General features: G+C 39.3%; 1 protein-coding gene across 2 annotated transcripts in view; it reads right to left on the bottom strand.

Moving 5' to 3' along the window:
- rbks (ribokinase) overlaps nt 1–15,654 on the bottom strand; it is a 65,961-nt gene that overhangs the window by 33,103 nt on the left and 17,204 nt on the right. The window contains exons 3-6 of one of the 2 annotated variants that reach the window (XM_030718722.1): nt 8,225–8,357; nt 7,157–7,220; nt 6,779–6,841; nt 2,337–2,501 (exon numbers count right to left, since the gene is read on the bottom strand). In XM_030718722.1, the coding sequence (XP_030574582.1) occupies nt 2,337–2,501; nt 6,779–6,841; nt 7,157–7,220; nt 8,225–8,357 (425 nt within the window). The remainder of the gene's footprint in view (nt 1–2,336; nt 2,502–6,778; nt 6,842–7,156; nt 7,221–8,224; nt 8,358–15,654) is intronic. The other variant, XM_030718723.1, reaches the window with a different exon arrangement.

Here is a 15,654-nt window from a genome sequence, read left to right as displayed (position 1 = left end):
CAGTTGTTGACCGGTCTGGAGGCAGCTAGACTCTTCCTACGGAGCCTTGGTGCTGGATAAAGGTCTGGCGTTGTCCTGCTGAAAGATACAGTGGCTGAGTGGATAACACTGTTTAAAGCTCCGCAGGGTTCAGCGTTATGGAGCTGGAATGTTATCTGTGTGGAAGATATGACCTCTCTGTTTTGTTTCATGCTCTGATGAAGGCTACAAGGCAGAAACATTAGCATGTTTGTTGGCATGGCAAAATTAATTACTGAATTGAGATTTGCCATCTATTTTCCTGAAGTTTGGCATTAGTGCCACCTATGACCTTTGGGCACTCCACATGGGAGTTATATGACTTTGGTTTAGCACCACAGATGAATATACTGGGAGGGTGCATCCTCTTCAGAAAATGAACTAAATCCTACCAGTGACAGCCCAGGATGGTCATGCATAAGACATTTTTAATCTTAAACTGGATTTTTTTTTTTTCTTGGTTAAACAAAAGTTATGAAAATAAATTGCTCCAAAACCTGTATATATCATTCAGCATTAATGGGACCTCAACAGATGCCCAAGTTACCATCACAGATGCTGGCTTTGAATTGGGTGCTGCTAATAAGCTGGGTGGTCCCTCTCCTCCTTAGCCTGGAGGATGCAGACCATTATTTCCAAACACGGTCAGATTCTGATTGGTCAGACCACAGGACAGGTGCCCGTTTGGAGTCAGTGCATCTTAAATAAGCTCGGGCCCAGGGGGAGGGGGGGGGGGGGGGGGGGGTAACAGCATACCTGGATGTTATTTCTCTCATTTTCTCTTTGCTTGGTAGACTTTGAACTTAATTTGTGGATACAGCAATGAGCTGTGTACACATGACGTTTGTTTTTTAACACATAATCAGCTAAAAATTGCCAACATTCAGTACTGGTTTACAGCCTTGTCCCTTGGGCACAGAGATTTCTCTGAATTTTCTTAATCTTCTAATGAATTATTAATGAATCCAAAAATTCATGTTAACAGAAGTTCTTCCTAAATTGTTGAATTAATTGCCCGCATAAACTCTCACAGAGTGGTGAACTTCTTCCCATCTGTGCTCCTGAAAGACTCTTTTTATAACCAGTTGTGTTACTCTGTGCGCTCTAAGTCATCACTGGTGATGACAGCCCTAACCCCCTCCCTGTAATCCTAACCCCGTCTCAATCCCTGTGCCATCAGAATGTGATTTCTGGCTTTTGAAAACTTGTTCTTCAGCATCTTGGCAATCTGGAGAAAAATAAATAATCTACAACACAAACACAACAAAACAAAATCCTTCTATTTTTCTTCAAATAGGGTAAGGGTTCATCAGATGTTTATACTTGTGTCAAATTCAAATTTGCAGATATTTTAAAAGAAAATAATCAAATTTCAATATTTCATATCTTGTCCTTGCACTTTTTTCAGAAAAAGCGTACAGCAAGTCTGCACAGCAATGAAACATATTATCCCCGACTCTGCTTGCTACTTCTTAGACTCTGGCTGCAAACAAGGCCTGTTTCTGTGATATTTTGGCTTCCTTCTGTGAGCAGGAAACTTTTCCTCTGGGTTGTGGTCTGTTTAAAATCACAGCAGCTGGAACAGATTTTAATAATAAACAAAGAGTGCAACTAATTATTACTACCTGACTAAATTTTCTCCCTTTTTTTTTTTTTTTTAAACTCTTTTTAGCCAGTAAATGCTTGAAAGGAGACCAATGTGAAACCTCTGCTCAGCCAAGTCTGGCCAAAGGAGAAGGCTCAACATGGACATGAATGAGGATTAGGGCAGAAGCAGTTCATATAGTCATATTTTTTGGCAAAGTTCTGAAAGTTTGGAACATACTGAGCACACAGATGGCCTCTGTGCAGTGGATTACATTGCAGAAGAAGTTTGAGAAGTTTCTATGGACACTTTGATACTTTTTGGGACTCATTTTCCTTCGCTGTGATTACTAGGATCCATTGTAACGCCACAAGTCCACAGCCTCTGTTTTGCTTTTATAAGTACTGTGTTATTAAACTAGATTTGCTCTTTGTTCTGGATAATAGTTTGGATATATCACACTGATTAAACAACTTCATGTCCTGAAGATGTTTTTCAAATTCTTAGAAATCTCAGCATTAACATGGTCCTGGAGCACAAAGGAATGTTAACAGAGATATAAGCCAATATATACCTGTGATTATTTAAGGCGCAAACAACTAACTGTAATATGTAACTACAAAATATACACACAAATGCTTTTATGCAGAATTATCAAATGTTTTAAAAGGTTTCTGCTTATAAATAATTGACTTTCTGACTTCAGAAACATGAGGAGGATATACTGACTCACCTTTGTTGTCGTGAGCCATGCGCATTGCCTGCAGGGACGTCTGTGGAGTGATCTCCAGCTGGCATACCAGGACTTTTGTGTGACTGATGGCTGGGAGAGCAACCTGCAGCTCCTCGGTGCCCAGCAGCATGTTGGCACCGGCCACAATCACAATGGCATTCTCACCTGTCCGCGGACACCCACAGAGACACATGAGACTTGTCAGGAATTGTCAGGATTATAAATATGCCATGATATGAGCAGAGATAAGCTGTGCTGAATTACTGTAAATTTTAGTTTTTAAACTTTCGGTTAGAGAGAAAATATTTCCCATCTCTAACCAGCAGTGCAGAAGAGCTGCTTTTCCACTGCAGGAACTTCTCCGTAGGACTAGGATACTTTGGAGTGTATTTCAAAACAAACATATAAATGTAGATGCTCCACTGGTCGCTGCCTTCAGAAATATGCATCAAAACATCCACCACACTGCTCAGGTGTAGCCAGGCCTAATGAATCTATATCTCTGAATTTACAACTAATTCTCAGCTACTGAAATGGGATTCTGCTGCATTTAAAACACAGGTTTTACCAAAATATGTCACATGAGGCTGTGTGGCAAGCAGGGTTGGACCCCAATGCAGGACGCATGAAGCAGAGCTAAACTCGAACAGCTTTATTGTTGGAGGCTCACAAGATACAAAAACTTGAAATACAATAACAAAACCTCTACCAAGGCTGAACTAAAGAGAAAATACCAAGCCTGGGAGAAAAAGGGAAAACTACTGAACAGGGGGACACACAGCTACGGGGAACACAGTCGACAATGCAACAAAGAACAGAGAAAAACTGAGGGCTTAAATACACACAAGGAAATTAGGGAGAGTGGAAACAGCCGGGAACAACAGGTGAACCAAATGAAACTAATAACACAAAGAAGGCAAAACCAAACACAAAGCACAGGGAACACAGGACTGTCAAAATAAAACAGGAAGTGACCAAATAAAATACCAACACAGACACACCACACAAGAATTCACATACACACTAGGGAAAACAGACACAAGAGACTCCACACCATAAGGGAGGGACACTAAGGGAAAACACAGGGAGAACTAAACTCTAAAGCTGCTGGAAAGGAAAACTGAACACCACACACACAAGGAAACAACGGGAATGGAAACTAAACACAAAAAAGGGCCAAGACAGGGAGACAAAACAGATACAGGTACACAGACACAGGGGAGACAAGAACAAAGTGAAACCAGAATAAAGCACAAATAACTTTAACCAAAAACAGAATACAAAACTACAGCAAACCGAGAATCTCAACTAAAAAACACAACTAGAAATACAACAAAAACAGAACCTCATACAAGAAACAGAAAACACCGGGCCAACGGCCCAGGACAAAATACTTACATTAACAGCTCAAAACTGAACTTCGAAGAAAAGTGTGAAGCCATGTGTGACCAATGGAAGCAAGTATCTGACATACTAGACTAAACGCTCATATTGCCACACCGAGCAAACTATGATGATCCTATTTTTGTAAGCAGCAGCTTTCAGAGATGAAAATGAATCCAACACAGAGGCACCAAATACTGCAGTTCCTCTAATGGCCACCTGATGCTGTTTCCAAATGTGCATCAAATCCCAAACATTCCCATGAGAAATGCCAAACTTTCCAGCATTAAAAATGAACTGAAAGACTACGGCCTTTCATATTGAAAATGTTCTAAAATGCAGAGCTAAAACCAGTGGGTGACGCCATAGTGGTTACGTCCATGATTTTATCATGCTTTTATCCATCAAATTGTGCTGATTGGTGAGCCACAGCTGGCCTTTGGATACCAGACAGTTGCAGCAGTTAGTGGGTTCGATTGTACAGTACTTGACAACTCATACCCCTTTTATAGAGTTTCAGTTTCTTTCTTTTGGACAAAGGCTTGAAGTCTCAGTGCAGAACAACACAGTATAAAAACAGCTTTGTTTCAGCAGACATCATTCAGAGGAACAAATCTTAGCTGGTATATCTTGCATGATTTCATTTTTTTGGCACTATGCTGTATTATGTTTCTGTCTGTGTTTTGAAAAGTGTGCAAGTGAGGATGGATGACTCACCCACTGCAAACCAAATCTATCTACGGAAACAAATAAAGTAGCACGAACCTCAATAGTAACAATAATAGTTCTATATTAAAATGTTTAAAAATAAATATTGCAATTCTGCGTATGTAATATGGCTCAAAGTCTCCTCAGTGAAATGTCAGGATATTGCAGTGTGCAACATTTCTGATTGCAGGATTTCAGACAGTCCATGCCAGACATTTGGTAAATCCGTTGGTTACCCCACATTCAAACTTAAAACAGCAGGATAGTGAGAAAGCAGGGGTGGTCGAGGAAGCCTTAATGTGAATAAGAGAGTGGAGCAGCATTAACAATAACAAAGAACAAAATCTGACAAATAATCTGTCATTTTCTCACTATCACAGTGGACTAATTTCCCTAAATGTGTGTCTTTTAAGCTATTGTGTAAATGCAAACAAACAACCTGTTAGATCCTTGATAAAAGTTACTGGCAGTAAAAGTTTCCAGTATTTTGGAAGCTGTTGTCATTTTAAATATGAGAATAATAATAATGTAATATTAATTTAAATATGAGAGCAATTTTTGAGAAAAAAATAGCTCTTGACATCAAAAATTGCTTAAATTATAACCATTAATTTGTAACTAAATACTTCAAATATTCAGGATTATTATAGTTTCGTATTTTATGTGAATTTTTATTTTCATTTGATTTATAATATCTGCTTTGAGTTCAATTTAATTTCAACTAATTTCAGATAATTATTATATTTAACCATCTGAGGTGTAGGCCATCATTAGTGATGACCCTAACCCTGATCTTATGCTATCAGAATGAGTAAGGTTTTTGTTTTCTAAAATGTTTAACATTAAAAAAGAAACAAAAACAAAAATATTTTTATATAAAAATATTTTTTGTAATAATTTTTTTTTTTTTTTTTTTTTGAACAAAGCAAAAACAAAAATTTTATATTCTGATAGCAGAAAGTAGGGCTATGGTCATCATCAATGATGCTCACAGGGTAAAACACAAAATACAGATTTTGTGCCAATAATAATGTTATAATAATGTTATAATATGACAATATGTTATAATATTGAAAAATAATTGTGTATCTGATTTTTTTAAAGCTTAAGTTACCATGACCTGTTTTTTTTTTGTTGTTGTTGTTGTTTGTTTTATTTTTTCATATATCATTTTACCTATTTTTTACCACTTGTCTTTGTTGTGGGTACAGCAGTTTAAGCAGAGAACCGGCCTCTTGGAAAGACCTCAGTGCCCCCCGAGCGCTCCTGGACAGACGCGATACCGTCAGCCAAGAGACATAAATCTCTCCAGCATGCGCAGGCTCTTCTCCCTGAGACACTCCCAAAGCATCTCACCTAGGAGGTGCTCAGGATGGTCAGATGGCCAAACTCTCCTGAATTCATGATAATAATAATAATAATATTATCATTAGTTATTTTGGCCACAATAATTAATTTGAAAATATTTTGTTTCAGTGTTATTAATATTATATTAAGGGTCATGTTGACATCATTATTTTTAAAGATTTGACCAAACTGACACAAATTAAAACTAAAGGCATCTTCTGTACATTTTTATTTGATTTTGATTATTTCCAAATAAACACTAGAACCCCCCCTCCCCCGCCAAAAAAAAGTCTGCTTTTTATTTCTGTAGAAAGAAATATTTTTTTTCATACCTTTAGTTTTTCTTTAGTTTTATTTACCTGTAATAAACTTGATCTGAATCTGATATTTGGTTTGTGTGTCGTTTCCTAAACGTTATTCATCTTTGTTCCTTAAACAGTTAAACACATTTGATTTAAAAGACATTTTAACACTAAAGCAATCGCTTTGCCTCTCTGCTATTAAATAGATGAAATTGCTCTCCGTGTCGAAAGGCTCAGGTCTGATCACATGGGATTATTCTGTGGATGGATGGATGCAACCATGGTGAAATTCTGGGCTAATATTGATACCACTCTTTAAAATAACTTAAAATAACTTGTTGTTTTAGTCCCATTTTTTGTGCCAGGGAAACAAAGAAATTTTCCTTTCACCTCTTCATTACAAAGTTTATGCACTCACAACATATAAATATCATCCATGAGTATTGGTAAAAGCCACCTTATATCATCTGATAATGGCTGATATATCTGAGTGTTCCTGGTGGATACTCGGGATGGTTTGATGCTCTTGTGCATCTCAGTGTTTGTATGCCTATAAGTATTACAGCAGCAGTGACTCAATGAGCTAAACTGTCCTGTGCATGTGTAGTAGAAAGAGTGCACTCATAGGCCCACATGCACTCTAGGTTGTGCATGCATAAGACCACGTTAGCAAGGCCGTAGGTTAGCAGCAGAAGCATTTACCCGCATCGTCGACAGTGATGGAGGCAGCTCCCGTAGCTGCATCAGAGCTCTGCTTGACAAATTCTGCAAAAGAGATTGAAAGCATTTGTCTTTCCTGCAAAATGAAATATTCATCATTCACACCTCTGGCAAGCAGAATGTTAAAATATAAACCCTATTAAGTGTCAGAACTCGGAGCAGAACTATAGTTCCTTCAGTATTAACAAAGCCAAATGATTTAACAATAGAGAAAACTTGCCAGTGTATCCAAAAAGCCTTGAAAATAATTGACAAAATACAGACTAAAAAAAAAGGGTTGCTCTGAATGTGAACTTCTTGCAATGCACCATGAACATGGAAACCAATTTGGCATGCAATGTGAAAAACCCTCTTTCTTACCTGTGTGGACGCTGTTGTCCTTGAAATTCTGGATGTAATTGTCTCCAAAGAAGTCTTTTCCAACCTAGAAAAGATTGAAGGCAAAACGATTACAACAAAGAGAGTGTCAAGCTGGGTCAGACTTGGTTAGCGGCAACTTTTGAAAAGTGGTATACTCAAATCTCAGTTGGGCTGGATTTTCGTGTGCCCTGCCAGCATACTGGCATGGTGCCGCCGCCGAAAATGTGCAAAAACGAACACACAAAAGTCAACAAACGCACACACGCGCAAACACACGACCAGCTGCGCCAAGCCTTGAAGACACGATAACCCCGCCTTCACGCCTCTTCATGCCCACCTCGCTTTCGTTTTCTTTCCCTCCTGCCCCTCTTCCCCTGATCCGCTCTGGGATGTCCACATCTGTAGCTACTTTGGGTTGTGGAAGGGGTCCCCACCTTGCCCCGAGGCGCTTACTTCGAACCCACGCTTTCCAAAAAACGTGCCAAAATGCGGGCACTTCTAGCTGCCTGTGATGATGGGTTGGGATGGTATTGGCTGCTTGGCCCCATTCTCTTTGAAGAGCGGCCTTCCGTCTTGGCTGTTTTTGACAAGCCCGGGTGTCTATTTTTGGGTTCTCCCCATGCCCGGAGAGCTCCTCCCGCACTGGGTTGTTATCGATCGGGCCTCTTTGTTCTGACAGAGGTGGGGCTTTGGTGCTTTAGTGCTCAGGTTGAAAGGCCACACTGAGCTTACTGATTGGAGACTTGGGGTTGCACGGTATGGGAATAAGCTTGTTTGAAGGCGCGCAAGCGTAGGTGGGCGTATGCATGTGGTACGGTATTGATCAAGAGAAAATGAAGCACGGAGAGTCGATAGAGTGAAATGACTGAAGTGTGAACGAAGCTAAAAGGTTTTGAGGAGTTGTTAAACAGTTGGTGGGCTTTGGTAGCTGATGGCTGATTATCTGCACTGACTAAGATGTGGACGAGCCAAAGGGTGGACAAGGAAAAGAGTTTCTTTTTAAAAAGATAGAACACATAATAATGCAAGAATTCAACACAGCTGCAAACTTTGATTGAGGTGTCATACCTTGCAGACCATAGCGGTTTTGACCCCAAGTCTGGCAGCCTGTATGCACTGGTTGGCCCCTTTTCCTCCAAAGCCGATGAAGAACTTGTGACCATGGATGGTTTCCCCTGCTTTGGGTAGCCTTGGCGCCTGGCTGAGAGAAAACACAGTGGGTAACTACAGTATTTACAAATAGAAATCCCTCATGGGATTTGGAAAATAAAAAATAAAGGATTCCTCTACTTGAAGGAATGCTTTGGTTGGATTTTTTTCATCTCCTCATAGTGCACATAACAGTTGGAAAACCTTCCATCAAAGTTAAAAAAAAAAATGTTTTGTTTGGAACTGTGAGTGTCAAAATGTGAAGAAAAACCTTCAGGGCCAAAATCCTTCCCTAGTTAAGCTATTTATTTATCACTGCAAAGTGTGCAAAACCACACAAACAAAAGGAGTCTGCTGAGGATTATATCTTTTGAAGGTCTTTCACAGAGAGGTCAACTTAATGCAAACATTGCTGGAATGAATGGAAATTTGTTTCCTTCAGTGTTTTTCTCCTGTATTGTTTTCAAAGAAAAGTTGCTTCATCAATTTAAAATGTACCTTTGTACCTAGACATTCAGTCAGATATGCTAACACAAGTGCCTCCAAATTTGCAAATGATGCAACCATCGAATCCCATAGATGTCTCAACTTGACACCGGCTGCGCACGTAATGCCTGAGTCATGAGGTTTGGTCAAGTCCTGCCCCTGCCCTCAAGGCTGATATGCCACAGGTGGGTGCCCTCGGGAGGAGCTGTCTGTGCCCTATTTCCTCCAATCACAGGGCCAGAATAGGTAATGAGTAACAGTGAACAGACAACAGACAGCTTCATGCTGTATGTCAGGCCTGTGTGGTTTGGCTCTGGGCAGTGCTGGGCTGAGGCCAAAGGGTTTGCGGGTGGCAAAATGTTGTCATAAACTTGTTTTCCTCCTTGTTGTTGCTCCTTTGTGTGTGTGTGTGTGTGTGTGTGTCAGCATGTTTGTGGCAGGTGTGCTGTTACAGTAAGTTCACTCAATCCCAGGATTTCCAGTAACTGAGAAGCTGGTGGCAAACACTGGAGGCTGCTCTAAATGCTGCTGTTTTTTCACCACCGTGTGAAATCACTGAAATACCCCAGGCTATAACAGGATATAGGGTCAGTGAGGCTGAAATGTGGTGAGAAGGAAACAGAACAAAGGTTTAACACAAACCCCCACCCCCACCCCCACCCCCCACCCCACACACACACACACACAGATTGGTGCACCCATCTTTATAAAAAGTTTCTCACCTGTGTCACCACTGTGTGACTCCTGGTCAGGAAAAGTAGCACACTGACAAATTTATTCAAATATCAAAAGTCCAGAGGAAGAAATCTTTTATACATAAAGGCCTACACCTAAAGGCAGGGAAAAAAATCCACAAACTCAGCATCACAAGACAGCAACAAGAAAAAAAAAGGGAGGCTGTCGTGTCAACTGCCACGAAGTCCATTTGCTTAGACACAGAGGCTCACCACGAGGTTTCACAGTGGCAAAAGAAAACAGTTTGACACAAAACCACCTGTGAACCACAATGTGCCATTCATAGACTTTGTTTTCTTTGCACAGATTACCAAAACAAAACACACCTTTAGCCCCGGCAAGCTGTCTCCTGCTGTCAGACAGCCAAGCTAACTTGCTGCTTGCAAAATATTCCAATATCTATATCCATATCTATCTATCTATCTATCTATATCGCAAAAAATAAGGAAAAGCAGATTAGCAGACACTCAGTTCCTCAGTTTTTTTCTACTCTTGGCTCTGTATGATGTCACCGAAAGAATATATATCTTTATATGGTCATCTCAGCGTTGCTCCATGCCCCTATTCAAATGTTGCTGTTACTAGGGGCAGCCAATCAGAATAAATCTGGCTTAAAGGGACGGTGCTTGTTTAAGATGGGATGAACTGAGGGGCTGCAGCAGGGACCATTTTGAAACGTGAATCCCTCAAAGCTACTCTAATTAGAACCCAGGAATAAAAGATATGGTGCTGGAAGTGAGCATAAAAGGTCCACTTTAATTCCTAGTGGCAAAGCAGTACATTGGTCATCTCAGGGTGCTTTAAAACATTATAATATAAGCCCAATGATACCTTCTTAACAGCACATGAAGACTGTAGGGAGATGACCTTTGACAGAACTAGGCTCTGTAGCCAGTTGGGGCGAGGGGAAAACGTCAGTATAAATAAAGTGTCTGAAATGGTATTTGTGTACTTACAAATCAACTAAAATAACATAAAAATACAGAAGAGTTTAGTTTTTGTCAGCCAGTGTCATGGAGCTTTAGAGCAAATATTTACAGAGACTGGGACATCTAAATGACTGAGTGGCAGCTTCTTTTACAGCGTTGTGTTTCTGCTGTATTACCAGTTGGAATTTCTTAAACATTGCCCCTGACAAATACCCGCCTCCATTATAATAATTTAACAAAAACGCAGTTATGTATGGTACACATTGCAAATCTGCTCAAATAAACAGAACACTTTAAAATTAATTTTGTAACTCCATGGTGAAATTGTTGCATTGAAAGTGCAGTTTGTGCAAAAGTAATATTAAAACGGGTGGTGTGAGATGCTGGAGACAAATATAAATGTCGGACTGGAGTAAATAATGAAATATGCCAGATTTTTTCAGGATTTTCTTGACTAAAACTTGGACTAAAACTTACACCCCTTCATTACAAGGGGGTGTAAGAGATTCACTAGCAATGGTTAAGTGATGTGATTTGCTTAAAATATTGGTTCTAACAGCTCAACCTCACTTTTATGTGTTTGTTCAACCTCAGTTGAACATATGGGAGAGTGGTATCCATCTTCTTTGTCTGGAACGTAGCTTGTGTTACCTGATAAGCCCCCCCCCACAAAGAAAAGAAAAAAAGAAAGAAAGAAAAAAAGAAAAAGAAAGAAAGAAATGGGGATGGCAATAAAGTCAAAGATTCAAATTGGGACTCCTCAAACAGATGGATGACTTAACTGTGGCTACAGCCATCTTTTAAATACAGTTATTACAGCAATAGTACTAGGTAGTACTATGGTGTACCTAGTAAAATGGCTAACAGGAATGCTTCCTGTTGTTCCTGCTGAGTTTAGAGGCTGTGTGGAAGAGCAATAATCTGTGTCTTTCCTTCAAAGGTCATTTAATCAAATCCCTTTTTTAAATCAAAACATCCAGGAAATTAATGTTATTGACTGATATTTGATCCTAAGTGCTAGTGAGAGTCTCCAAAAGCTGTAATTAAAAAAACAAACACGTAATGAGCATAATCTTTGTGGATGACTTTTTCACCATAATGACTCCACGTTTGGCTGACGGCCACCTGAAGCCGGATGACTGACAGGTAAGATAAACAGATTTCCAAATTCCTAAATAAACCCACCCACGCCTGTTCAAGCCCAGAGAGACACTTGGCTATTGTTGTCTGTGGTGAGTGCACCAAACAAACAGGGCGGTTATGTGCTAAAGTGCAACCTCAGTGCGTTTTCTCCCACGGAACCAAGAGGCCAAAAGCAGGTGTGCAGTGACGTGAAGTGTTTGCTTTCAGGCTGGCGCTCGTTTCCCTCTCCCCCCGACTCCATTAAAGTCATTCCTCAGCTGTTGGTGAGCAACCGGGGGAAGCAGACGTGGACAAAAACATGCTCAAATGCTGTTTTGTTTTGTTTTTTTGAAAGTTGGAAATGTCTTTCCAGGTCCAAACATAACCTCCAAATAAGATGAGGGAGGTCATGCTTTCATCTTTGCTAATTGAAACATAATTAAACTACAGAGCGGTGGACACTGGGTGGTTGTAGTAAACCTAATACATTTTAACTGAAGTATAATGACCTTCAGCTCTTATTATGACTCATGACAAGTGGTTGTTTTTCCAAGTTCAGAGGATACTATTATGTGCTCATCTTATATAATTCTCCTTGTCCACAAAGGTCCTTTTAGCTGAAGTTCCAGGAAATCAGGACTAGGTGAGCGGATTTAACAAAGAACAGGCTGAGCGAGGACAACATATCTGACATGGACACAGCGAAATGCTCCACTAACAAGAGGTGCAGTATGTGAGTATATGTGGGTGTTTATTTTTGTGTGGTCAGACCATTTGTTGGAGTCACATGTGTGTTGCTATTATTCACGCGGTGGTTAGAAACAGTCTATATCAGGTGCTATAACGAGCCACTTATCAGGCTACTCGCTGTCTGAATTGGATGGTTCTTATGGAAACATAACTGCTTTATATATTTATTTATTTTTTACATTAACATAAAAGGTTGCCAGGCAGATCTCAGACACAGTTTATGGTGTAAAAAATACAAAGAACATGCAAAACAGTGGAGGATTTTATTTTTATTTTTTTAAAAGAAACATGTTTATCTTTTGTAAGAAGCTTCTTTAACTTAAGGGGAGATTCGACCGGTTAAAAGGCAAAAATATGTCATTTTTAACACACAGCACAGTGAAAACTCTCCAAGTACTTACAGTGAGACAATTTTTAAAGTTTTTATGCTTTATCTATCTTATTATTTACAGACCTCCACAGAAATCTGAACATTGGATAAATTCATTTAGTTGACACATTAGAGTCAATGTGGATTTTAACTACCTGTTAAAAAAAAAGACACTGTTTTTGCTTGTTGCTCTTTTCGTGTACTCTATAACTCTCTTCTGCGTCATATTGTGGTTTTGTGTCTCTTTCATGAGTATATATTTTATATTTGAGCCCAAAGTTCCAGCTGACTCACTGGTCCCTGGGCCGGTGCCCAGTGGGCCCATGCAGTAATATGACCATACTTATCAGACCAACAGGCTCTTTTAAACATTTTTAAATGTTCTGTGATGAGTTGCTGCTTAAAAGTGAGGCACTTTCTTTTTAAAGGTGAGACATTACAGGAAAAAGCATCTTTATTTTTTTCATGCATTAGTCAATTCTTTTCCAGGTTTTGGGTTATTTTTGGTTTTGTACCATAACTTCTTTTAGACTTGTGGAAAAAAAATATCCAAAAAAATGTCCAAAATACACATTTTGGTGTTTATTTACCTACATTTACTCTATTGCACAATAATGTGTAGTTAATCTAAGAAGATCTTTCTTGCTTTTTTAAACCGGCAGTTTCAGAAAACGAGTAAGATAAATAATTGTAATGTTAGCAATAAACTAAGATATGCCAAAACCTTAAACTTCAGCTGCACTTACATACTCCAGATTTTCATGTTTGATTCTTGTGTATGCAGTACTGTGCTAAAGAAATAAGCTATCACTCATTTCTTTTATATTCTGCTTTGAATGATCTTTAGCCAATTTGTTGCAAGCAGCCTGTTGCAAAAAAAACTCCACATTTCTTTAGCTGAATCTAAAAAAAGAAAAAAGAAAAAAAAATAATCCAAATTTAACACAGTTTGACAGGCAGAAAATAGTATTTTTGCACCAACAAGGTGATTCTCAAAGAACTTTTAGCCAAAGACTTGACATGTCACTGCATGGTGTGCAATGTATCCTGAATAACAATTAAGGAAAGTGGACAAGTGGCAGGCATTAGATGTTACAGGCCTAAAAAACTATCTACAGTAGATGAAGAGTGGCTACATATAAAAGGAAAAGCATTCAAAATGAGACAAAAATCGTTTCTATTCTTTTGTGACACAACTAAAATTAAACCACAAATGACCTCTAAGATACAGTCATAAAGAAGAATAAAGGACCTAAATGCAGGACTCAGAGGCCAGGAGTGAATAAACAAAAAGCGAGCCTTTATTGCAGCTGAGAACATGAACTAATAAAAAAAAAAAAACAAAACAAGGTGAGTACAGAAACTAAAGCAAACCTAAACTGGGAGGAATAACTAACCAGGGAACATGAGGAACAGGAACAGATCACGGCCACAACGACAACAAGACTCTGACAAGAGACAACAGGTAACAGACAACAGGTGGGGAACACAGCTGAATGTAATCATGGTAGACGAGACAAGGAAGTAAAGCTAAACACAGAGGACACGAGACAAAGACTGACAAAGTAAAACAGGAAACTACTGAACACAGAGACAAACGTAGACTTGACGCAGGAAGGCAGACGCAGAGAGGAAGAGACCCAGGACCATGACACAGACTCTACAGGCCTCAGTTAACATGTTAAATGTTAAAGTTCATGACAGTAAAATTAGAAAAAGACTGAACAAGTATGGCTTGTTCGGAAGTGTTGCCTCCTGTCTCTATAAAGAACATGACAGCACAGCTTAGGTTTACAAAGTTGCATCTGAACAAACCACAAGGCTTCTGGAACAATGTCCTTTGGATGAACGAGACCAAAGTGGACATGTCTGGCCATAATAATTGGACAGAAAACAAACACAGCATATCAGCACAAACACCTCATACCAACTGTCGAGCACGGTGGTGGAGGGGTGATAATTGGGGCTTCTTTTGTGCCCTGGGCACCTTGCAGTTGACCATGAAGTCTTCTGTATAACAGAGTTCTCAAATGTGAGCCCATCTGTCCAAAAGCTAAAGCTTGGCCTAAATTGGGTCGTGCAAGAGGACAAAGATCCCAAACACAGCAGCAAATCTACAACAGAATGGCTGAAAAGAAAAAAAAAAAGAATCAAGTTGTTGCAACTGCCCATTCAAAGGTCCAAACCGACTGAAATGCTTCACCTTAAGAGACCTGTGCATAAACAAATGCCCGGGAACCTCAACTAAAGCAACGTTATAATGAAGAGAGGGCCAAATTCCTCCTCAATGACGTGAGAAACTAGACTAATGGAGTCATACAGAAAATGATTACTTCAAGTTATTGCTGCCAGCGGTAGTTCTACAAGCTACTGAATCATGGGATGTCCTTAGTTTTTCACACGCTGCTTCTACATTTTGGCTTAGCTTTTGTAAATTAAATGATAGCAATAATTTTATTCACGCGAGGTTGCATTTAAATAATTTTGGAAATTGATAAGGATGGGATGCTTTTTTTTTTTAATCATGTCCTCATACACAAAATCTTTGAATTGAAAGATGGTGTACTTTCTTCTTCTCAGTATGTAAAATGCCTAAAATGAACACCAATATAAAATGATGCCAGATATCTATAATATACGCAGTTGAAGCATAAAACAACCACCAAAATCAAAATCAAATCTGTGCGCTTCGTAGTTGTTTTTGTTCTCTTTCAGTCTGAGTGTCGGCCTTTGGAAGGACGAGTAGGAGACAGTTGATGGTGACAAGGTTAAAAAGGAAGAAGTACTGCTCTATAAAATTCTTCAGCTGCATTTTGGAAATCCAGAATATATGGACTATCACGGAACAGCTACGGAGGAGGATGAGGGACACATTAAGATTCACATTTTGAGAATAGAGTTGAAATGTGGGGAATAAATGTGACATTTGATTAAAGTTAGCTTTTAATTTCAGAGGA

Source organism: Archocentrus centrarchus, chromosome 22 (assembly GCF_007364275.1).
Source record: "Archocentrus centrarchus isolate MPI-CPG fArcCen1 chromosome 22, fArcCen1, whole genome shotgun sequence".
NCBI lineage: Eukaryota > Metazoa > Chordata > Actinopteri > Cichliformes > Cichlidae > Archocentrus > Archocentrus centrarchus.
This window is presented reverse-complemented; position numbering and strand designations above follow the sequence as displayed.